The following is a 26,219-nucleotide window of genomic DNA, read 5'->3' as shown; positions in this document are numbered from 1 at the left end:
ACAGACTTTCTTTCTCTTGAGTTTTCTGAATTATATTTGAAGGTTGAAAACAAAAGTTGTAACAGTGTCTAAATGCTGTTGTAAATATATAAGAGGAATATCTTAGATAATTATAAATGAGAGAGGGTAATGAAACTAAATGTTCAAGCAATCAACAAGAAGCCATGAATGAGAAACAAACAGAAAATAAAAAAAAAATTAAACTGCAGACATAAGCCATAACATCAGTCATTACATAAATGTAAATGGACTAAATACACAATTAAAAGAGACTAACAGAGTAGATTAAAGCACATAACCTAACAATACACTGTACTTCAAATATAATGATAAAGCAGATGGAAACTAAAAGGGTGGGAAAAGATCCCATGAATGTTATTCAAAAGAAAGTAGAAGTAGCTATATTAATATCAGATAAAGTAGACTTCAAAGCCAAAAAATTGCCAGAGATGGAGAGGAACATTACATAACGATAGAAATGTCAATCCACCAGGAAGACACAGTAATCCTAAAGGTGTGTGTATCTACCAAAAGAGCTAAAAAATATGGGAAGCAAAAATTGACAGAATTAAAAGGAGAAATAGATAAATCCACCATTATTTTTGGAGATTTCAACACCCCTATCTCAACAACAGACAGAACAATTAGAATATCAAAATAATATAGCAAACTCAATTCCACTACCATCAACCAAAAGGATCTGACATTTTAAAGAACACTCCACCCAATAAACAGGATATACATTCTTTTCAGTGTCCATGGAACATATACCAAGATATGCCAATGATTTCTTGACCAAATCCCTTAGCTAATATCATGATACACAAAATCAGAACTTGTTCTTTATATGAAATATTTGAGTTGATGAAACAGGTATTATTTTTTTAACACTGATTTTTGACTATTTGCTATATGATACTTTCATTATAATCTTCTTGAAATATTTTCAAGTAATCCTATATCCTCCATAAACTAATTTCTAATGTTCTTAAAATCCAAAGCCACCATTTACAACTATTCTATATTTAATGTCAACCATATGTTGATAGATGTAAAATGATAGAAGAAATATTTACCAGATCCCATGAGAGCACAAATCAGGACCATGGAATTGTATTTGATTTCAGGAGCACTTCTCTCATCTGCTAGCAGTCTGTGTAAAATCTGTACAAGTTTAGCACTTTCTAGATCTTTCTCAGCAGTGCCTAGAATATGAAACAAAGTATCAGTTATGACCACTGTTTATGAGCCTGGTGCAATGTGGCTAAACATCGATTCCCTTTCTAGAAACTGACCACATAAAACCCTCCAAAAGGGACTGATTAAATAAAATAACAATGACTGAGAGATAGAATATTAAATTTAGACCTTATTTAAAAAATAGAGTTAAAAATTCAGATATTTCAGGAGTTTAAGCTTAAAATTTAGCTTTACAATATTCCTTTTAATATGAGGCAATTAAAAATCTTTATTTTGGAAAATGTTAAACACATACAAAAGTAGAAAAGAATACATAGTGATACGTTACTTACTATTATGTCCAAACATGTTCATCTAGCTCTAGATTCATTCACCTACTTTCACCCATCCCAAATTATTTTGGAGAAAATCCTAAAAATGATATGGCTTCTTTCATATGTATTTAGGTATGTATCTTTAAGAAATGAAGTCTCTTAGTGCAACTCCTATCAAAATACCAGGAGATTTTCTGTAGAAAATCGCTAAGTTTATACTAAAATTTATATGGAAAGCCATAGGCCCTAGAATCTTGATAAAGAAGTAATAAAGTGGGGGGAATTTTCTACCTGATATTAAGGCTCACTATATAGCACAGTTATCAAAGCAATGTGGTCTTGGTGGAGAGACAGAGAATTTAACAGAGAACCCCAGAAATAGACCCAGAGTGATTTTTGACAAAGGTACGAAATCAATTCAGGGAAGGCAAGATAGCCTCTGCAAGAAACATTTACCTAAACCACACACCCTGTACAGATATTAACTCAAAATGGATTACAGACGTAAGTAGAAAATGTAAAACTATAAAACTTTTGGAATATATAAAAAATTTTCAACTCAATAGTTAAAAATTAGAAAATGAGCAAAAAGGGAGGTGTCATAATGGCAGAGGAGCATGGAAATTCTCTGCTTCTTTCATCCTTGAAATGCAGCTCAATCAGCACCAAACCATTTTGCACACCTAGAAAATTGAGCTGAGGACTAACACAACAATCTGCATAACTAGAGCCACAGAACTCAGCAGGTAAGCAGTGCAGAGAGGTGAACTGGGGGAGAGAGAAGTCATGGAGGGTAGGGAGCTGTTTTTGTTTGCAGAGACAGGGTGAAGACAGGGGGGAGAGTACAGGAAAAGCACTCCCCCCAAAAGCCTCTAGAAAGAAAGAGAAAGAGTGGAAATACCCACAAAGAACTGAACAATAAAGGGAAAAAGGAGAGGGTTTCAATACCATTAAGACTCTATAAATAGGGGAGCACAGAGTTGGGAACTCCACAGCTTGATACCTGGTGGGGCTCTGGTGGGAAGGATGAATCCCTAGGAGCAGACAGTGAGGTCTGAAGGGTCCTTGGGCCACACGGGAGAAGCAGTTCCCCTGCCAGGAGGACATTTTGTAGAGGCCGTGAAACCTCCCCACAGGCAAAAGTCCCAGTGGACCCCAGATTATAGACAAGTTTGCTGGTGTTGGAAAAAGGATGCTAGGGTGCAGTGAAGCCTGGAGCCAGATATGTGTTATGATTTCCCTTAGTCCCTGGATCGCTGCTGTTACACCATCATGCAAAATTTTTCTGGGGTGGGCTGGCACCCGGACACAGTCTCTGAAGTGGTGTGCTTGTGGGAGCATTTCTGGAGGCAGGCCGGCACCCAGCCATTGCTTGGTGACACCCTCCCCTAGAGGGTCAGAGTGGGTTCAAGCCGCAGGGCCATTAGAAGTGAGGGGTTTGGAAACACAGAAACATCTGAGATAAAATCTGGGAGGGAGGTGCTGCTTGTCAGGCTAATGGCTTGGTGGTGGACAGTGAAGAAGCGGAAGTGGATGGAAGCTGGAGACAAAGGAGGGATGCTTGATAGCCAGTTGGAAAGAGCACAGCTCTGATGCTAGAACCTGGGAAGCTGGGTGATTCCCCTGCACAAGTGTATACACGCATATGCACACCACACCAATCCACCCCAGTAAGCTAAGCAGCGCCACCTAGTGGAGAATGGAGCCGTTACACCAAGCCCCGTCCAGTTGTGCCAACCAAGCCCTAGAGGACGACCACAAATTTCTCCCCCTACTTAGTGTATGGACTATAAAATGCTTCACAGTTTGACTTCTAGGGGAAACTAGATGTAATTTCATTCTGTTGACTGGTCCATCTATTCATATTTTGTCTTTTCTTATTCATGGATAGAGAAAGAAAAAAATTATTTTTATTTTGTTTTATAAAAAAGATTTTTAAAAATTTTTTGACGATATTTTTATTATTTTTTGTAGTCTACTTCATTTCATTTTGTCCTATGTTATTGTATACATTTTTAAATGTTTTCTTTTTTTCCTTTTCTTTATTTTCCCTTCTCTATTTTACCAAGCTACTTTAACAAACCACACCAAAATACATCTAGGATCTAGCTTCCTTTACTTGATTTGTGTGTATGTTGTTTTTATTCCTTTTCTTCCTCCAAAATGATGAAACAAAGGAATTCACCCCAAAAGAAAGAACACGAAGAAATGACAGCCAGGGACTTAACACAGATACAAGCAAGATGTCTGAACCAGAATTTAGAATCAGGAATACTAGCTGGGGTTGAAAAAAGCATAGAATGGTTTCCTGCGGAGATAAAAGAAGTAAAATCTAGTCAGGACGAGATTAAAAATGCAGTAACTGAGATGCAATCTCGAATGGATGTCACAGTGGCAAGAATGGATGAAGCAGAGCAGCAAACCAGCAATATAGAAGACAAACTTATGGAGAATAATGAAGCAGAAAAAAGAGGGAAATAAGGCAAAAAAGCACACTATAAGAATTAGAGAACTCAGTGATGGATTAAAAAGGAATAACATCCGAATCATAGGGGCCCTAGAAACTGAAGAGAGATAAAAATGCATAGAAGGTTTATGTGAGCAAATCATAGCAGAAAACGTTCCTAACCTGGGGGAAAAAAAGACATCAAAATCTAGGAAGCACAGAGAACTCCCATTAGATTCAACAAAAACCAACCATCAACAAGGCAATCAGAGTCAAATTCATAAAATACACAGACAAGAAAAGAATGATGAAAGCAGCAAGGGGAAAAAACTCCTTAACCCTATATGGGCAGACAGCTCAGGCTTGCAACAGACCTATCAACAGAAACTTGGCAGGTCATAAAGGAATGGCAGGATATATTCAACATGCTGAATCAGAAAATTATGCAGCCAAGAATTCTTTATCCAGCAAGACTGTCATTCAAAATAGAAGGAGAGAGAGTTTCCCAGACAAACAAAAACTAAAGGAGTTTGTGACCACTAAACCAGCCCTGCAAGAAATTTTGAGAGGGACTCTCTGAGGGGAGAAAAGATAAAATAAAACAAAAACGACCAAAAGCAACAAAGACTAGAAAGGACCAGAGAATACCACCAGAAACTCCAACTCTAGAGGCAATACAATGGTAATACGTTCATATCTTTCAGTACTCACCCTAAATGTAAAGGGACTAAACACTCCAATAAAAAGAGATAGGGTAATAGAATGGATAAGAAAATAAGATCCATCTATATGCTGTTTATGAGAGACCCATTTTAGACATAAGAACACCTTCAGATTGAAAGTAAGGGGATGGAGAACCATCTATCATGCTAACAGTCATCAAAAGAAAGCTGGAGTACCCATACTTATATCAGACAAATTAGGTTTTAAAATAAAGAGTGTAACTAGAGATGAAGAAGGGCATTATATCATAATTAAGGGATCTACTCACCACGAAGATCTAACAATTGTAAACATTTATGCCCCAACATAAATAAATGGCACCAAAATATATAAATCAACTAATCACAAACATAAAGAAACTCACTGAAATAATACCATAATAGTAGAGGACTACAATACTTCACTTACAACAATGGACAGATCATCTAAGCAGAAAATCAATAAGGAAACAATGACACACTGGACCGGACTTATCCTGAAGCAGCAGAATACACATTCTTCTCTAGAGCACATGGAACATTCTCCAGAATAGATCACATACAGGGACACAAATCAGCCCTCAACAAGTACAAAAAGATCCAGATGATACCATGCATATTTTCAGACCAGAACACTGTGAAACTAGAAATCAATCACAAGAAAAATTTTGGAAAGACCATGAATACTTGGAAACTGAAGAACATCCTACTAAAGAATGAATGAGTTAGCCAAAAAGCCAAAGAGGAAACTAAAAAGTACATGGAAGCCAATGAAAATGATAACACCACAGCCCCAAACTGCAAAGGCAGTCATAAGAGGGAAGTATATGGTAATCCAGGCCTTCCTAAAGAAGGAAGAAAGGTCTCAGATACACAACTTAACCTTGCACCTTGAAGAGCTGGAGAAAGAACAGCAAATAAAACCCCAAGCCAGCAGAAGATGGGAAATAATAAAGATTAGAGCACAAATCAGTGGTATCAAAAAAAAAAAAAAATGGGCAGATCAATGAAACCAAGAGCTGGTTCTTTGAAAGAATTAACAAAATTGATAACCCCCTAGCCAGTATGATCAAAAAGAAAAAGGAAAGAACCCAAATAAATAAAATCAAGAATGAAAGACGGAAGATCACAACCAGCACTGCAGAAATACAAGTAATAGTAAGAGAGTATTATGAGAAATTATATGCCAATAAATTGGGCAATCTGGAAGAAGTGGACAAATTCCTAGAAACATACAAACTACCAAAATTGAAAAAGGAAGAAATAGAAAATTTGAACAGACCCATATCCACTACAGAAATTGAATTAGTAATCAAAAACCTCCCAAAAAACAAGAGTCCAGGGCCAGATGGCTATCCAGGGGAATTTTACTGAACACTTAAAGAGGCGTTAACACCTATTCTTTTGAAGCTGTTCCAAAAAAACAGAAATGGCAGAAAAACTTCCAAACTCATTCTATGAGGCCAGCATTACTTTGATTCTAAAACCAGGTAAAGACCACTCTAGAAAAGAACTACAGATCAATTTCCTTGATGAACATGAATGCAACAATTCTCAACAAGATACTAGCCAATCAGATCCAACAATACATTAAAGGAATCACTCACCATGATCAAGTGGGATTTATACCTGGGATGCAGGGCTGGTTCAATATCCACAAATCACTCAACATCATACATCACATTAATAAAATAAAGGACAAAAACCACCTGATCCTCTCAATAGATTCAGAGAAAGCATTTGACAAAATACAGCATTCTTTCTTGAGAAAAGCCCTCAAGAAAGTAGGGATAGAAGGATCATACCTCAAGACTACATAAGCCATATATAAAAGACCACTGCTGGGGCGCCTGGGTGGCGCAGTCGGTTTAGCGTCCGACTTCAGCCAGGTCACGATCTCGCGGTCTGTGAGTTCGAGCCCCGCGTCAGGCTCTGGGCTGATGGCTCGGAGCCTGGAGCCTGTTTCCGATTCTGTGTCTCCCTCTCTCTCTGCCCCTCCCCCGTTCATGCTCTGTCTCTCTCTGTCCCAAAAATAAATAAACGTTGGAAAAAAAAAAAATTTTAAAAGACCACTGCTAGTATCATCCTCAATGGCAAAAAATTGAGCATTTCCCCCTAAGATTAGGAACAAGGCAGGGATGTCCACTCTCACCACTATTATTTAACATAGCAATCAGACAACACAAAGGAATAAAAGGCATCCAAATGAACAAGGAGGAAGTCAAACTTTCACTCTTTGTAGACGAAATGATACTCTATATGGAAAACCCAAAAGATTCCACCAAAAACTGCTAGAACTGATCTACGAATCCAGCAAAGTCACAAGATATAAAATCAATGTACAGAAATTGGTTGCTTTACTATACACCAATAATGAAGCAACAGAAAGAGAAATCAAGGAAACAATCCCATTTACAATTGCACCAAAACCCATAAAATACCTAGGAATGAACCTAAGAGGGGAACAATCTATACACTGAAAACTAGAGAAAGCTTATGAAAGAAATTGAAGATGACACAAAAAAATGGAAAAACAAATATTGCTTTTGTTCATGCTCATGGATTGGAAGAACAAATATTGTTTACATGTCGATACTACCCAAAAGCAATCTACAAATTCAAGGCAATCCCTATCAAAATAACACCAGCATTCTTTACAGAGCTAGAACAAACAATCCTAAAACTTGTATGGAACCAGAAAAGACCCCAAATTGCCAAAGCAATCCTGAAAAAGCAAACCAGAGCTGGAGGCATCACAATCCTGGACATCAAGATATATTACAAAGCTGTAATCATCAAGACAGTATGGTATTGGCACAAAAACAGACATTTAGATCAATGGAAGAGAACAGAGAACCCAGAAATGGACCCACAAACATATGGCCAACTAATCTTTGACAAAGCAGGAAAGAATATCCAATGGAATAAAGTCAGTCTCTTCAGCAGTGGTGCTGGGAAAACTGGACAGCAACATGCAGAAGTATGAACCTGGACCACTTTCTTACACCATACACAAAAATAAACTCAAAATGGATGAAAGACCTAAATGTAAGACAGGAAGCCATCAAAATCCTAGAGGAGAAAGGAGACAGAAACCTCTTTGACCTCAGCCAAACTTCTTACTCAACATGTCTCCAGAGGCAAGGGAAACAAAAGCAAAAATGAACTATTAGGACCTCATCAAGACAAAAAGCATCAGCACAGTGAAGGAAACAATCAGCAAAACTAAAAACCAACTACAAATGGGAGAAGGTATTTGTAAATCACTTATCAGATAAAGGGTTAGTATCCAAAATCTATAAAGAACTTATCAAACTCAATACCAAAAAACAAAGGAGTCAGTGAAGAAATGGGCAAAAGACATGAATAGACACTTTTCCAAAGAAGACATCCAGATGGCCAACCTACACATGAAAAAATGCTCAACATCACTCATCACCAGGGAAAATACAAATCAAAATCACAATGAGATACCACCTTACACCTGTCAGAATGGCTAACATTAACAACTTGGGCAACAACAGATGTTGGTGAGGATGCAGAGAAAGAGGATCTCTTTTGCATGTGGGAATACAAACTGGTGTAGCTGCTCTGGAAAACAATATGGAGGTTCCTCAAAAAATTAAAAATAGAACTACCCTACGACCCAGCAATTGTACTAGTAGGTATTTATCCAAAGGATACAGGTGTGCTGTTTTGAAAGAACACATGCACCCCAAAGTTTATAGCAGCACTATTGACAATAGCCAAAGTATGGAAAGAGCCCAAATGACCACCGAAAGATGAATGGATAAACAAGATGTGGTATATGTATACACAATGGAGTATTACATGGCAATCAAAAAGAATGAAATCTTGCCATTTGCAACAATGTGGATGGAACTAGAGGGTATTATGCTAAGCGAAATAAGTCAGAGTAAGACAAATATCATATAACTTCACTCATATGAGGAATTTAAGATACAAAACAGATGAACATGGGGAAGGGAAGCAAAAATAATATAAAACCAGGGAGGGGGACAAAACATAAGAGACTCTTAAATATAGAGAACAAAATGAGGGATTGTGGGTGGGGTGATGGCTAAATGGGCAAGGGTCATTGTTGGCATGAACACTAGGTGTTACACACAGGGGATGAATCACTGGATTCTATTCCTGAAATCATTATTGCACTATATGCTAATTAAATTGGATGTAAATTAAAAAATAAATTTAAAAAAATGCGCAAAAATATCCATAGGTATTTCACCAAAGAATGTATACAGATGGCAAATAATGATGAACATCTTTTCATATGCTTTACCATCAGAAAAATGGAAATTAAAACCATAATGAGATACTTTAACTACAGCTATCAGAGTGGTTAAAATAAAAAAGTGTCAACACCAAATATCTGGTGAGGATGTGGAGAGGACTAGATCACCTATATAGTGCTGGCGGGAATGTAGATGGTACAGTCATTCTGGAAAATAGTTTGACAATTTCATAAAAAATTAAACCTGTAGTTACCATATAACCTAGCAATTGCACTCCTAGACATATATACAAAGAAATGGATACAATGCTCACAAAAAATTTACACATGAATATTTATAGTAGTTATTTATTTTTAAAAGCCCCAAACTGGAATCAGCCCAGATGTTTTTTGACAGGAATGGTTAAACAAATACTGGTATGTACCTACCATCGAACACTATTCAGCAATAAAAAAAATTATTGAGACTCAAACAAATTGGATGACTCTTTAGGAAATTATGGGAGACAATCCCAAATGGTCACATACTACATGATTCTATATATATAACATTTTAGAAATGAAGGGAAGATTAGTGGTTTCTAGGGATTAGAAGCAAGGTGAGGGGTAAGAGTAGGAGGTAGGTGAGTGTGGTTATAAGTGGAGGGATCCTTGTGGCATTAAGCCATTCAGTAGCTTGACTGTGGTGGTCGATACACAACCCTACACATCATAAAACTATATAGAACTTAACAAGCGCACACAAACGACTGGGGAAATCTGTGTAGGACTGGTAAATTACATGAATAGTTAAAATATTGTTTATAGTTTTGCAAAATGTTACCATTGGGAGAAACTGGGCAAAGTATACAAGGGATCTCTGTAGTATTTTTTTTTAGTTTTACAAAACTGCATGTGAATTTATAATTAAATAAAAAGAAAAAAAAGACTTTTTTTTTTTAATTTTTTTTTTCAATGTTTATTTATTTTTGGGACAGAGAGAGACAGAGCATGAACGGGGGAGGAGCAGAGAGAGAGGGAGACACAGAATCGGAAACAGGCTCCAGGCTCCGAGCCATCAGCCCAGAGCCCGACGCGGGTCTCGAACTCCCGGACCGCGAGATCGTGACCTGGCTTAAGTCGGACGCCCAACCGACTGCGCCACCCAGGCGCCCCAAAAAAGACTCTTAAAGGTTGCTTTAATATTACTATCATACAAAAGATTTGTAATTCCTTAATCATATCAAACACCTGTAAGGAAACAAGGCTAGAAAAATATGGTTTTCAAAGTGGGTTGTGTATTAAAAAGTATTATCTTAAGCCCAAGGAGCCTAGAAAACATTAGGTAACAATAAAAAAAGTATGTACTGCCTTTTATATCATTCTACGGTAAGGGGACCAGATTCAGGCAAATGCTCTGCTATCAGGAAGCGATGCAATTACAGCTTGTTTGGAAGATACTGGCACAAAACCAGATTCATCCCAGGCTGGATGGTCAAGCCTATTCTGAAATTGCCCCATCACTTTAAACCATTTAAAATCATGCCATGAACCCAGTTTGGTATTCAATGTCCTCAATGATTCCCACCTTCATTAATCATAGCTCCTCCAACCTAACCCTCCAAGATGGTTGGACTTCTAGGCTGATTCCACCCAAACCCTGTGTTAAGTCATGACTAATCCAGGACTCAAAATGACCTCCAAAGCTTCTCTAACTATAGGCCAAGTCACTGAGAATAAGCATATGTTTTCTTGAAGTGTTTTATCTTTAAAATTAAGAAAAATTTTACATCCTATTTATACCTGTGATTTTTTAAAAACTTTTAAAATTCAAAACTCTTTTAGATAAAAAAATCCAAATCTCTCACATCTAAAATCTGAGTAAATGTGACACTAGAGGAAGATATATGATGTTTATGTTTTGGCCTCTCCCTTAGGATAGGGGTTGGTGGGTCCACTTGCTCTTGTGTAGAATTATGGATATAAGTCATCACTGGGAATTAAGAGGTGATCAGTTAACAGTGTTTATCTAAATGGCTTTGACAGGACAAACCTACTAAGTCTATAGTCCTCCTTTGTGGAAGGCAGCCTCAGGCCTTAACCACAGGCATGTGACTGATTGTCCCCAGCTAACTATATCAGAGATTGGTTCCTGGGACAAAGGTTACTATCCATAAGCTAGATGCCTATGAACTAGCTTCTCAAGAAGAATTCTGACCAAGAGGGATGCTATATACTAGACAGAAATTAACTGATTTAAACTCTACTTTTGCAGAATTCTGAATGTAAAACACACAGAAGACTGACCCAGAAGGTGAAAATTTAGAATGAGTGCAATACTGTAAAGCAATAGAAACCATGGTGATAGAAGGAGATAAGAGAATCAGTAGTAGAGATGGAAGAGAAGGTCTGGGTCACTGGAAGAGTAGCAGACTCTAAACCCGCTGTTGTATTCTAAATAATGTTTCATTTCTCTGGGAGGCCTTCTGAAAATGTTGTCTGTATTCACTAAGTGCCTATAACTTGAAGTAACATTTAAGAGTCAAACTCTAAAAAAGAGTCAATGATTGGCCTAAAAATGTTACCGAAAGCAAAAGCTGTCGTCGCAATCTACAAAACATGATCTCCTATATTCTTAGCTCTAGGTTGCAGACACACACTAGCAAAAGGCTTCTAGTCAAGGTTTTGTCTGACTTCTATTCCACTCCTGTGCTTCATTTCATCCAAGATAAAAATAGGAGAAAATAAGTTTGACACTGGGGTACTTACCCAATTCTAAAGCTGCTATTAGTGCCAAAGCAACAAGGGCTTCATTCTGCATTATTACATGTTCACTAGTTGCCATGGTAACTAGATGCTTGATGCCACCACTCTGTACAATGGTTTTAATTACATCCTACAATAAATAAATATCAAAGAATTATAAACTTTACTTTTAAACAGAAAGAAACTGCACTATAGTCAGTCAATTCATTGTTAAATTGAGTGGTTTCCTGACAGTGTCCTGTATGAATCATTACATTTAACCATATTTTTTTTTCTTCACAGAAGAAAAGGAAAAAGCTTTTAGCTTTAAATAAATTCATCAAAAGATGACAACTTAAATTACCCAGGTGGAAAAGACCATTGCAGCTCATAGCAAGGAATAGGGAGTCCCAGAAGCTACCAAAGAAATAAAAGTGTGATTGCCCCAAATGCCTTACCACAGGATTAACAAAAGAGAGTAAGACTTGGAATAACAACAACAAAAAAAGTCCTTCCTTTTAAATATTTATTACAGCACCAGGCAGTTGTTCCCCAGGTGATCCAGGTAAAGTCTCTTGTTTTTTTAAGCTTTTATGTCTTTGTTGGATCTGACAAAACTGGATTACATGCAAAGGGACTTGAGGAGAACTTACATCAAAATTCTGTCTCCCTCGGGCACCTGGGTGGCTCAGTCGGTTGAACGTCCAATGTTGGCTCAGGTCATGATCTCAAGGTTCGTGGATTCAGGCCCTGCATCAGGTTCTATGCTGACAGCTCAGGGCCTGGAGCCTGCTTTGGATTCTGTGTCTCCCTCCCTCTGCTCCTCCCCCCTTTGTGCTCATGTGCATGCGCTCTCTCAAAAATAAGCATTAAAAAAAAAAATTGTTTCCCTTATTTCTCATGGTACCTATAGCTCTGTCCTCTCCAATGGCAAAGGAGACAGTGTGCTCCAGATTGAAAAAAGCCCAGTGCCAACATTGACCAAGGAAATTACAGAACCTCTCTGCATCTTGGTGACTTTTTCTATAATGCTGGAATAATGTGTTATCATATGTTTGTGTGATAATTACACAGTTATTACATAAAAAGAACATATAAGAATATATGGCAAAAGTTAGATTTTTAAAAATGGTCACATTTATTTATTTTTTTGTTTTCATCTCAAAGTTTTGTTGCCTGAAAACTCTTGGCTTAAATATGATTTAGTGCAAAGTCTCAATTAGAGAATTTTTAAAAGTAATTTTCTTGGTTCTTACTACTTTCAGTCATTTGAAGTGCCAGATATTAAATACCCCATCTGCATTAGCTTCAAGAGTATAAAACTACTGTAATTAGAAATATTTTTAAAATTAATCTGTTAAAATATTTGAAAAAGGGTTATTTTTATTTTTTTAATGTTTATTTTTGAGAGAGAGTGTGTGAGCAGGCAAGGGGCAGAGAGAGAGGGAGACACAGAATCTGAAACAGGCTCCAGGCTCTGAGCTGTCAGCACAGAGCCTGATGTGGGGCTCGAACTCACAAACCGTGAGATCATGGCCTGAGCCAAAGTCAGACGCTTAACCGATTGAGCCACCCAGGCACCCTGAAAAAGGTTTTTTTTTTTTTTTAATGGTTCCACCTTATATAAATTCTTAAGAAAACTATCTGTAATGTCTTTGCTTTGAGCCCAAACAACATTTAGAGATCAAACAATCTAAACTGATGGGGTCCTAGTACTGAGATTTTATGGTAGTTGTGTTCTAGCATCCAACAAGCTTTTTCTCATCAACCTCTTTTAGTAAGTGAAAAACGATCTTTTAAAGTCTCTTCTAATGAAAAGAAAGCCTCTCAACACACTGCTTACTGAGTGGGCACTTTATTGAAACAGATATAAAATTCTTAAAATTAGTGAAGAATTTTATAAAAATCACAAAGGAATTTATTGAGTAAAGAAGACCACAAGAGATTCATAGACACACATGCAGTCACCTAATGAAGGTTCCTGGCCTATTATTTCATCCTTTATTTTGTGATTCACCCTGGAAAGTCTACTGTAGTAGAAGGGGCAGGTCATGAATGAAGAAGGAAACTGTATATCAGAAGCAAATAGCTCCCCCGAAAGTTCAAGCATAGGTCCTTTTCCATCTCACTTTTTTGAACAGATATTGAAGTATTTTTTTTTTTTTTAAATGCCTTGCCCTCTCTCCTCCTACTTCAGTAAGTTTTACTGAGTAGGTCCGCTATGGAGTTACTGTGCCTGACAGAATGGGGGATAAAAGACAAATGAAGCATTGTACTTGTGTTATATGACAAAAGAGAATGATATTGATAGCTGCCCTCTATAGAGCAACCACTACACGCTGGACATTATACAGGGTAGCTTACAGATATTAGCATATTTTTATCCTCAAAGAAAATCCCATTAGCTAGATATTTTCTCCAGTTAATAGACGAAGAAACTGAAGCTCAGATTAAGTTATGAAAATTGTCAGTGATTAAGAGGTAAAAAGCCATGATTCAAATCCAGGCAGTTAGACCGTTTGTGGTCTAACCAAAAGTAAGTGTACTGAATTCATCATAGTGGCATGCACAGGCAGTCACTTAATGTGTTCTAAAAAGGCTCTATGGATGTATTTTAAAGTTACATTTTTAAACTTAAAGATATTAAAAAAAAAAAAAAAGGGATATCAGCACCATTCCACAGAGCAAAGAGGTTCGTCTGGAGAATTACAAATAATTTCAATATCCACATCTAAAAATAATTTTAACTTTTCTAAAATCATTTCACTTATAATAAGTAAACTGTAGAAATAGTAAGATATTTTTCTGGGTAATCCTTCTAAACCCTAGATGTATCTGCAAAATCTCCAAAAATTTTGGACATACTTTAACGCTTTACAAAGTTTTAAATGATGTGTTATTTTGCAATCCTGTTTCTCAAGTTTTCTTATGGAAAGCTAAATTTTGGTACATACATAACCAAGGCAAATTATCTATGTAACAGTCTTGCATATTTAACTTTTACGGTCAATATGCCCTTAATAACTGAGATAAATTCCTGCTAAAAACTTTGTTGAAAACTGTATAATAACACTGATTATTACAATGTAATGTTCTGAAATAGGCCTGAGTTCAAGGTAATTTATAATTGCAGATTGGTGTAGGCACTGAATCACCTAACAAAAAATTTTCTTTCTCAACTTTGTAGCATCAAAAACTACTTCTCAGTGTAGGATTTAAATGTTTGTCAGATGAATGAGCAAATGACTAAAAACATTTGTTTAGACAAGTTTTTAGCTTGATAATTGACGAAGAATGTTTCACTCTTAAAGGAAAGAAAAAAGTGTCTTTGACAGGAGGTAATTTTTATGTTCCTAATGTAGAGGCAAAATATATTTTCTGTTTTTGATATCTAAATCAGAAGGTCCAGCTAGTTGCTCAAGAGTTCTAGTCCAGGGCACTCTTTTGAAGGAAGATGTGAATTTACCTATTGGCACAAGTGCAGAAATATACTGTATATGGCTGAGATGACTAAGCTAGTGTGAAACCCTGTGAGTCAGTGCAAACTTTCAGAGGGTTGGACTCTAAGACAGAATTCAGGGTGACTTTAAAAGGAGTAGGATCTTCAAAGTTTAAAAATAACACAAGGACAGAGCTATAATTCACAACAGTTGGTTAAGGATCTACAGGAATGTAAAAAAAAAAAACAAACAAAAAAACAGAAAAAAACCCTTGAACCTAGTGTTTAAAAGCTTATTCCAGAGCAGCATTTTCCAAAGTATGTTCAGTGGAATGTATTTAATAGATGCAACTTGCAAAAAAGACCCACTGTGCGATAGTAAAGGATGTTTTTTTTTTTTTGTTTTTTTTTTAGAGTAGTGCTAATGTGTGCTGTGAATTTCAAAGGCAGGGAAAAGAAATGAACTATTTCTCTAACTAATCTGATCGTACAACCGTTTCTCTTTGTGGAATATTCTTTAGGGTTATTATTCAATAGAACATGTTCTGAAAACTGCTCAAAAGGAATTGCAGATTCCACTTCAATGCTTGTGAAATTTGAAAATAATTCTAATCTGGAGCTCCAGAAGGAACACACCTGTGTTCTGATCATTAAAGTATGTCAATCAAGGTTCCTATTGCTGCTTAGCAGCAATATACACTCAACTGTAGGAAAGATATGCAAAAAAAAAAAAAACCCCAAACAAACAAAACCCAGTCTATTTGGTACTGAATTATAAACATAAAGTTATAATGTGCCCATAAAGTTATAATCTTGTATCATGGCTATTGTATGTAAGTGATGAATCACTAAATTTTACACCTAAAACCAATTTTACCATATAGGTTAACTAACTAGAATTTGAAAAAAAAATTGAAAAGATAAAAAAAAATAAAGGAATATTCAAGGGGGGAACTGTTTTCTTTAAAAAAATTTTGTTTTACATTTATTTAACTTTGAGAGAAAGAGTGCACAAGTGAGGGAGAGGCAGAAAGAGGGAGAGAGAGAATCCCAAGCAAGCTGTGCACTGTCAGTGCAGAACCCGATGTGGGGCTTGAACCCACGAACCCTGAGATTATGACCTGAGCTGAAATCAAGAGTCAGATGCTTAACCGACTGAGCCACCCAGGTGTCCCTTTTGTTACACTAACTAGAATTTAAATAAAAACTTGAAATAAAAAAAAAGATTCTATGGGGGAAATTGTTTTTGTTACACACACCCACACCCACACCCACACACACACACACACTCCTAGAAAGGTACAATGTAATGTTGCTCTTGTCTTTTTAAAGCACCTACATGTGATGGATGCTTAATGGGTACCAGAAAGCTTTTTTGTTGGGGAAGGGGAGAGTAGGGGTTTAGATGAGGGAAAGGGAACCTTGTGATAAATATTAGCAGAAAAGCCTCAACTCTCAATTTAGCCTAACAGTTTAATGAATTTAGTTCCAAGATTAGGTTAAGAAGTTGTGATGCATTTTCCCATGGACATAAGTGAAATGGTCAAAAGGCTCACTCTGGATAACAGGCTTAAAAAAAATAAAAGGTATATAATACAGATACTAAATCAGCTGGCTTAGCTTCCCACCATTATGATCTTTAAAATAATTCATTTAGTCATTCACTGAACAAAAACAGGTTATCAACCACGTCAGACACATACTAGATTGGACACTGCTATGAGAATGGATTTCATCCAACTTTGTGAGTTCAGGGCACCATATACTATCTAGATATCATTTAATTTTTAATATCATTAGCTAGCTTGGTCAGTGCTTGGTACACAGAAGATATTTTACACTGAGGATAGTGGTAAAAATAATAACATCAACATTTATGGTGGTTCCATTTACTGAGTGCTTACTTTGTCCTACATTCCAGTTGAGTACTTCATATAGGTGATCTCACTGAATCATTCTCACAACACTTTCGGGTGGGTATCACCCCAGGTTTAATACACTGAGATGTGAAAGACACTTGACCAAGAAAATAGTGGGGATACTACGTGAACTCCTTTGTCTGATTCCAAAGCCTTACTCTTAACTATGATGGACTAGAACTAATTAAAAGCCTCAATTTTCAGTTCTTTTTTCAGAATTCTGGATCACAGGCATCCCTCATTTCATTGCACTTCATTTTATTATTGTGTTTCACAGATACTGTGTTTTTTACAAACTGAAGGTTTGTAGGGGCGCCTGGGTGGCGCAGTCGGTTAAGCGTCCGACTTCAGCCAGGTCACGATCCCGCGGTCCGTGAGTTCGAGCCCCACGTCAGGCTCTGGGCTGATGGCTCAGAGCCTGGAGCCTGTTTCTGATTCTGTGTCTCCCTCTCTCTCTGCCCCTCCCCCGTTCATGCTCTGTCTCTCTCTGTCCCCCAAAAAATAAATAAACGTTGAAAAAAAAATTTAAAAAGAGACTACAATATAGTGTAAACACAACTTTATATACATTAGGAAACCAAAATGTTCATTTGACTTGCTTTACTACATTTTCACTTTATTGCAGTGTTCTGGAACTGAACCTATATGATATTTCTGAGGTACACCTGTAATGTATTTATATATAAATAGTGAAATGCAAGCTTATTTATAGGATCTATGATATTGAGTTTCCAAAGGGGCCACTTGCAGGTTTTCCAGCAAATGGTTTCCTCTGGAACTTACTTTTGATTTACTGTGTCGTATGAGGGCAGACAACAGTCTGTTTGACTCCCCCATCACACCAGCATGATCTTTGGCTTCACACCATTCCACCAAACGCTCCACTAATTTAACATTCTTTCCCAGTTGTTCAGCAGCTTCTGCTATAGGAAAGAAGGCAAACCACAAAAGAAACAATCACTGATAGGCAACCAACTGAAGTACCTGGCACGGACTGTAAGAGTGCAAAAGGAAACTATACATCTAAAACCACAGCACAATGATTTTATTAAGAACTGCGAATACTCCGTATCTGATGGACTGTTTAGCTTTTTCTATAAAGTGGTGGACTTTCATACAAAATACAAAAATACAATTTTATACTCTTGTGGTTCAGCCTGGTAGTCTGTTAGTACTCTGGCAAAATACAACAAAGAGTATCAGAAGGACTCTGAGGAATCAATACAGACAAAGGTTTAGAATTTAGAAATAAGTAAATAAACGTAAGTCATTCCAAGCAGTGGTTTTCATGGTTGTTTCTGTAAACAGAAAAATGATCTCCCTGTCTGCCAAACAAATTAAAAAAATTTTTGACTGTCAGTATATTGAAACATGATTCTTAAGACAAAGTAAAAATGGGTATGAAATACTAAAACATAAAAACCCTTCAGAACTGCTAATGAATCAGTGATAAACCAGGATTATATGTACAATAAAGAGATGCAATATAATTTCCATTTAAAGTCAATTATAACCAAGCATGGGGATTAATGAATGGAGCTCTAAAACCAATCTCTTTTTGCCTTTATTTGCCATTTATCTTTATGATTACATAATTCTCAAAGCTAAAAACAAGTCCTTTTCAACTAAGGCACACTGACTGTCATACCAAAAAATGTACCTTGGGAAAGCATTTCTTTTACCTTGTGCATCTATTAACATTCTCAACGTTCCCAGAAGTTTGAACTGAACTGGGGGCATTTCGGACTTAAGGAATTTCAAAACTGCCTCGGTGACTCCAGCTGATAACATCTTTGCTTTATTTACAACTAGAGAGAGAGAGAGAGAGAGAGAGAGAGAGGAAAAAGAATATAGTTAAAATGGTGCTAGCATTCTTGATGATATTCAGTTCAATATACATTTATTGTCTTACTATTTTTAAGGCCCCATGTTACATTTTTCTATTTAAAGGTCACGTTGCTTTTCTGTGTATTTTAAGAATGGGACTGGGGGTGAGGGTAATTATCTTGTTTGTCTATAGGAGCATAACATACAAAATCATACATACTGGCTTTTTAAACCTAATCTCAAAACACTTAAACAATTTGAAAAGGAACTCTGACAATGTTGTCTTCTTATTTACAAAAAGCACAATTCCTCAGGCTTAATAAATGTTTCTTTTTACCTGTGTTCTTGATCCAATTGTGTTACTATAGATGTTATAGACATTAATAAGCAATATTAATCTGTTATATGAACCAAATTGATATCTTATAGATTGTATCATCATACAGTTATACTATTTTACCTAATCAGAAATTTATTTTTAGAAAGTAGAATAATAGCTTTAACTATCTCCTGTACTATTTACCATGATAATGTGATTTCATGGCTCAAAGTGTCTTTAATCCAAAGACACATTAAGGCTATTTTTAAAACTTATGTCTGCTTATATAGAAGGGGAAACCCCCCCTAAAAGTCATTCTTATAGGGACTCTCTTAAATGATGCTATTATCCTACCTCAACTGAAGATGCTTAAAAAAGCTTAACCATACAATATGATGAAAATCTAGGAGTTTACAAAAGGTAACAGAATATTTGAATGATCTGAACAAATACAACAATTATACCTGTATAGTCTTAGAAAACTTATTTGATATATCTCCTTTTATTAGTGAGAAAAATATAAATAATTTGAAGATTTTTTTTTCTTGGTCAGGGCAGGTCCACAAATCACATAAAATAAATACCTTCCCAAAACAATAGATCTTATTTCTTACATAGTTGTTCACCATTTTTAAGTCTTACCTGGAATGGCCAGATTTCTGAGGGCACTTAATGCTGCATGCTGCACAGTTACATTTCCATCTTCTACATGTCTGTCCAGTAAATCCATAAGTTTTTCTACAATTCCATTGTCTACCATATGGATACAATTTCCATCTGAACAAAACAAAAGCATTTTTTCCTTTCCTCTTTACAAATACCTATAAATATTTTATAATAGTGATGCCTATCAATTGTCCATTATACATTAGGGAAGATGGAACTACATGAAAATAAGATGAATTCCAATACTTTCTCCCATCAGATTTATAGATTTTTTTCTTTATTGAGTGAGAAGTCATGACCAGAAAAATCTCTAGCATAGAGCCTGACAATATATTAGATGAGTAAATAGAAACCACATGCTTAAAATGTCTACCAATAATTTTCATTTATAGTCAAGTAGGCCTAAGTCCTGCCAATGTTACAGTGACAGTACTCTATATTTTGTTATCATGGCTGATGTTTATTTTTCAATGACAAAACTTTTGAAATATGTATGTATAAAGCAGAGAGAATATTATAATGAACCACTCACTACTCCACATTTACCTTCAACAATTACCAATATTTTACTATTCCTAATTACATCACTAAGGAGTGAATGATCATCCTCAGAAGTAAGGAAGTAAAAACGAAATAAGCCATCCATTATGATATACAATTCACATTAGAATAAATTCGAGCTAAAAACAAGAAGAACCGATTTTCCTAGACACAGTATAAGTTTCTAGACTGAACAGAAGTTCCAGACTTCAGAAAGGAACATGAAGGTCTGGTGCCTTGGAAATGTTATTAAACCAAATTAAATATTCTACTCTAAACGAGAGGACTGATTACTCATACTTAAGTTCAGCAGGCATAAAAGGATAAATAAGGCACAATAACCCTACAAATAATACTCACATTATTAAATTAAAAAATCACCAGGCGGGGCACCTAGGTGGTTCAGTTGGTTAAGCAACTGACTTCAGTCTGGGTCATGATCTCATGGTTCATGGGTTTGGGCCCCACATCAGGCACTCTGCTGTCAGCACAAAGCCCGCTTTGGATCCTCTGTTCCCCCCTCTCTTTCTTCCCCTCCCCTGTTCGTTCTCTATCTCTCAAAATAAGTAAATAAAAACTTAAAAAAACAATCACCAGGCAAGAGAGCATATCCTCCCAGGTAAGAGGATATTAGAATGGGACTCAAATTTACTGATCTCTAAAGTACAGAGTACTCAAAGAAGGACTTTACAATCACTATTCATGATCTTTAAAATACCAGGACTTAGTTAAATTGCACAAAATATGTAATTTGCTAGAAATAGCACTAAGTAGGGGTGCCTGGCTGGCTCAGCTGGTATAGCATGTGAATTTTGATCTTGGGGTAGTGAGCTCAAGCCCCATGTTGGTAAGCAGAGCTTACTTTATTTTTTTTTTTTTTTTTTTTTTTTTTTTTTTTTTTTAAATTTTTTTTTCAACGTTTATTTATTTTTGGGACAGAGAGAGACAGAGCATGAACGGGGGAGGGGCAGAGAGAGAGGGAGACACAGAATCGGAAACAGGCTCCAGGAGCAGAGCTTACTTTAAAAAAACAAAAACAAAAACAAAAAAACACTAAGTATTTCGTATCTCAAAAAAATTAAGGTAGCAGTACACTTCATACTAACTTCTGAAATGTTCGTTTTAGTACATGTAACGGTGAACAAAAACAAAAACAAAATAGAACATCTGATTTAAAAAGGATAATATGAGATGCTTACCATTTCTGGCAAAATTTGCAATGGCCAGTGCTCCAGCAAGCTGTAGCTGGTGGTTATTTGATGGAATCCAGGACAGCACCCTTTGAAACACATTACCTTTTCCTCCTTCAAATAATTTCTGCATGGATTCATCTGGAAGTAAATGAAACAAATAGATAAAAGGAAAAGCATATAGAGCAACAAATCTATATTCCTAAATGAATATCCAACTGGATAACTATATACTTCAGAAATGATATTTCATAAAAGGACAAGTAATGACTCTTTTTATAAAAGAGTTTAGGATTTTTCTAGTCTAAGTCCCAAGTAGCCCTCTAGCTTTTAGTGCCACAGTTGTCCTATGACAGCTCTTTGAATATTGTAAGATAGTGAAAACTCCTCTTTTCCAGGTTCACTATCTCTAGTTCTCTTCATGATGTGTTTAAGGTTTCAAATCATCACACCAGGATTAAATGAGGCAGGAAAATGAGAAAATGCCTAATATATATAGTGTTCACAAAAGAGACAATACATTAAAAAAAATCTAATAATCATGTTCTTAGGTTGACTTAAATTATAACTCACCTCCAAGAAGTAATAAAACCATTAGATCTGAAGCAGTTTTGAGCTCAGCAATATCCTCCTCTTTTTCACTATCCACTTTCTCCTGAACAATCTCTAGTAGACATTCTACCAGCCCTGCTTCCACCAGCTGTAGTTTAATAGCATCTAAAAAATAATGTGAACAAAATAACCAAAACTTGAGATGAAACAGAAGTTCTGGTATAAGCAAACTATTATGAAGACTTATAAGAAATCAAGAAAATGCATGATTACATAATACATGTCTGAAGATTTGAGTTTCAAAAGGAACTATCTGACAGTGCAGCTTATATACACAAAAGTTTTATTTCAATTTTCTTTTTTACTTGACATTAGGGCACTTTTTGCAATGTCTGCAGCACCTAAACAGATTGATTCTCAGCTTTGAAGGAAAGTAATAGCACTCCACTGTTATTGTAGATATTATGCTCATGTTTTAAAAAGGCAATACTATTAAATACACTGTTTAAAATAAAACACATATGCTGTTATATAAAGTAAAAATATACTCACTAATGGCATGTGAATAGAAAGTTATTGAAAAGTAAAGAGCTATTAGTAAATTTCAAACTATACCATACATATATATTTGGATTCATACTTGTATAGATGTTATTTTTCTAATTTTTAAAATGTTTATTTATTTATTTTTTTTGAGAGAGACAGAGTGTGAGTGGGGGAGGGGAAGAGAGAGAGGGGGACATAGAACCTGAAGCAGGCTGCAGGCTCTGAGCTGTCAGCACAGAGCCCTACATGGAGCTCAAACCCACGAACCATGAGATCATGACCTGAGCTGAAGTCGGACGCTCTACAGACTGAGACACCTAGGTGCCCCTAGATGTTATTTGTCTAAGGCAGTTAATAAATCTGTAACTTTCTGAACTTTAAAAGCCATGTTTTGAAAAAGGACTTCAGGTTTTCGTTAATTTCAAGTTTGCTTGGGTGATGGATCTTTGGTGGTTCATTAGACTATATTCTCACTACATCTGAATAGGTTTTAAAATTTCCGTAATAAAAGTTGAAAGAAAAAAATAACTTTTGAGCTTTCTGATAACCAACAGTGTGAAGGTATTTTAACAGAAAAATTTACATCCCAATTATATTGTTAAAAATTCTCTTCATAGTAAGTTCTACTCTTATCAAATTGTTTGCACCCCTAATAACTTTTTTTTTATTATAGAACTTACTTAATTGCAGGTTTTATATTCATATCCATATCTGTCTCCCTCATTAGAGTAGACCTACCTCTTTCATCTTTGTATTTTAACCTAAACTGGTCTACCTAAATGCTCTGGGTATATTTATACAGCTTACAATAAATGTAGATGAACTGACCTTAGAAACTTGCTACATAGAAATTTTTAAACTTAAATTTTATTTTTCAGTTGGATTTTATTTTAGCCATTGGTTTCCCTAAGCTGTATATGTGCACATATTCAGCAATGGCAGCTTCAGGTTATTATTATTTGGGAGAAACAAAGACCTTTTTTACACTTGACATTTTGTTTTGGGCAATTTTAAGATATAAAATTTAGGTTTCATTTCCCCCTAACACCAGGATCACTGATAATCTTTAGAATATTATCTCCAGAATACACAGAATATTCAAACTGGAATATTTTTTTAAAAGGTACACTTGTACTGTGCTATGCTGAAAGTAGGGCGTTTCCTTGGTTACAGAATGCTAGGGCTAGAAATGTGTGGTGACTAGAATCAAAGCCATGTTAAAAAAAAAAAAAAAACCTTAAAATTCCTAAAAACCTTGAATTATACAAATCCCAATTTAAATGTCTCCTTTGCACATAAGGAAAACCAAGGGTGATATACTAAGGATAGTCCAGAAACAAGTTTTCAAAGGTATCATTCAATTTGCTGCACGATTATAAGATAGAAGGGAAGATAGTAAAGGAGAAAACATATAAGAAAAACTCTGTTATTTTGACATATTACAAGAAAGGTTACAGGTAATTCTATGGCATAAAATTGACTGAAGGTCACCATAAAAATTTCATTTGGCCAAACCACCAAATGAGATGAAAAACAACTTTCTGCCTAAAGAATAAGATCGAAGGCCTTTAGAAAATTTTAAATCCGTCAAGATTAAAATTTATCGATCTCTCCTCTCACAGTTTGACTTTAATCATATACATGTATATGTGGGAGGCTTCAATAGCCTTATTAAGGAAGATCAGCAAGGCAGTCTGCCAAAGCAGACAGCCCAGCACCATTTATTAACACCATTCTGCCTAAGGACCGTCTATCTTTATAACTACTATTTGCATATGTATGTATGTATATAATATGTATCTATGTAGGTATATATATATATTTTAAAATCTTTTCTAAATGGTGAAAAAAGCCACAAATGCAGAAAAGTGCATAATATGCATATTAGCTTAATTATTATTAAGCAAATTACCATGCAGCTACTACCTAGATCAAGAAATTCATTGCCAACATCCCAGGAAGCCCCTCTGTGCATTCCCTTTTCCTATCACATATTCTTCCCTCCAGCCCTCTAAATACTTGATTTTTATGGTAATCATAGTCATACTTTTCCTTATTGTTTTATCAAATGGGCATTCCTAAAAACCAGTTTAATTTTACCTTTTTTTGAACTTTATATAAGTGGAATCTTACATATTTTTCAGTGTTGGCTTTTCCCTTTCAATGTTTATAAGATTCATCTATACTACTGGTTATAGTTGTCTTCATTCCTTTTTGTAAGTATATATTTTTCCATTATATGAATATACCATTATTTATTCTACTGTTAATGGATAGGAGTTGTTTCTAATTTTTCATTATTATAAATAGTGCTAAGAACATTCCTGTAATGGCTTCTGGTGCACATGTGCATGTTTCTGGGTACACTTTAAGAGCAAAATTGTTGGATCACACAGAATACAATCTCCAACTCAACAGATATGGTTTTCCAAATTGTACCAATGTACACACCCACCAGCATGTAGTGAGTTTCCACTACTCCATAACCTCATCAACATTTGATATTATTATACTTTCCAGTAGATACATGGTAGTATTTTATTGTGATTTTATTTTGTATCTCAGTTATTAATGAGTTAAGCATATTTTCATGTTTATTAGCCATTTGGATTTTATCTTTTGTCTAGTGCCTATTTAAATTTTTTATGCATTTTCCCACTGGAATTTCTACATTTTTCTTAATGATTTGTGGGAGTTTTTATATATTTACACACTCTTTTGATTATATGTGTCATAAATATCTTCTCACACACTGTCTTGCTTTTGACTCTTAACGGTGTTTTTTTGGTGTCTTTCATTTTCATTATTAGAAAGTTTTAGCCAAATTTATCAATCTTTTCCTTTATGCTTGAGATTGTTGTGACCTAATAAAACTATACTCCAAGGCCATGATGATATTCTTCTATCTTCTATTTTTTAAGGTATGCTTTCTGGTTTTAACTTTTCCATTTCGCTTAATAATCTATCTGAATACCTTTTTTTAGTACAGTATGAAATGGGAGTTTATATACGTGTCTTCAATTGATTTGTCCCCCCATATTCCCAGCATTGTTTATTGAAAAGACTGTTCTTTCCACGCTGTTTTGCAGTGACAACTTTTCTTCCTCCTAATAAAATAAGCACCTATTAATGCATCCATTTGTTTCTGGGGTATCCTGTTCTACTGGTCTTCTCATTCAGCCTAGCACCAATACCACACTGCCTTTTAATTATTATAGTTTTATCAGAATAAAGTTTTATTATTGTTATGCAGTAAAACCAGTTTTGCTACTTTGTTCTCTTTCAGTGTCTTGGCTATACCTGGTCTTCTGAGATTTGGTTAGAATTCCATTGAGTCTACAGATCAATATGGGGAGATATAATACTTTTACAACATATCATCTCTTGATGCTTTTCTACAGTTTTCTACAAGAGACCCTGCACATCTTTTATTAGTCCATTCTTAAAGTATTTTGTTTTTTATGCTTTATAAATAATATATTTCTTAAAAATGCATTTTGTAACTATTTTTTGGCTGATTTATAGGAATAAAATGTTTTTGATTTTTTGTTTGCTTATGTTTTGCTTTGGCTAGCAACATA

At 35.6% G+C, this 26,219-nt stretch overlaps 1 protein-coding gene across 5 annotated transcripts in view; it reads right to left on the bottom strand.

Moving 5' to 3' along the window:
* RAP1GDS1 (Rap1 GTPase-GDP dissociation stimulator 1) overlaps positions 1 to 26,219 on the bottom strand; it is a 173,066-nt gene that overhangs the window by 4,832 nt on the left and 142,015 nt on the right. For 4 of the 5 annotated variants that reach the window (XM_047090390.1, XM_047090392.1, XM_047090394.1 and 1 more), the window contains 7 exons: positions 22,114 to 22,257; positions 21,550 to 21,681; positions 19,787 to 19,921; positions 18,681 to 18,806; positions 17,782 to 17,921; positions 11,665 to 11,791; positions 1,077 to 1,205 (listed from right to left, as the gene is read on the bottom strand). In XM_047090390.1, the coding sequence (XP_046946346.1) occupies positions 1,077 to 1,205; positions 11,665 to 11,791; positions 17,782 to 17,921; positions 18,681 to 18,806; positions 19,787 to 19,921; positions 21,550 to 21,681; positions 22,114 to 22,257 (933 nt within the window). The remainder of the gene's footprint in view (positions 1 to 1,076; positions 1,206 to 11,664; positions 11,792 to 17,781; positions 17,922 to 18,680; positions 18,807 to 19,786; positions 19,922 to 21,549; positions 21,682 to 22,113; positions 22,258 to 26,219) is intronic. The other variant, XM_047090391.1, reaches the window with a different exon arrangement.

The sequence above is a fragment of the Lynx rufus genome, unplaced genomic scaffold, assembly GCF_022079265.1.
Source record: "Lynx rufus isolate CCGP_SWC_20201006 ecotype Redwood Valley unplaced genomic scaffold, mLynRuf1.p SCAF_3, whole genome shotgun sequence".
Classification (NCBI taxonomy): Eukaryota; Metazoa; Chordata; class Mammalia; order Carnivora; family Felidae; genus Lynx; species Lynx rufus.
This window is presented reverse-complemented; position numbering and strand designations above follow the sequence as displayed.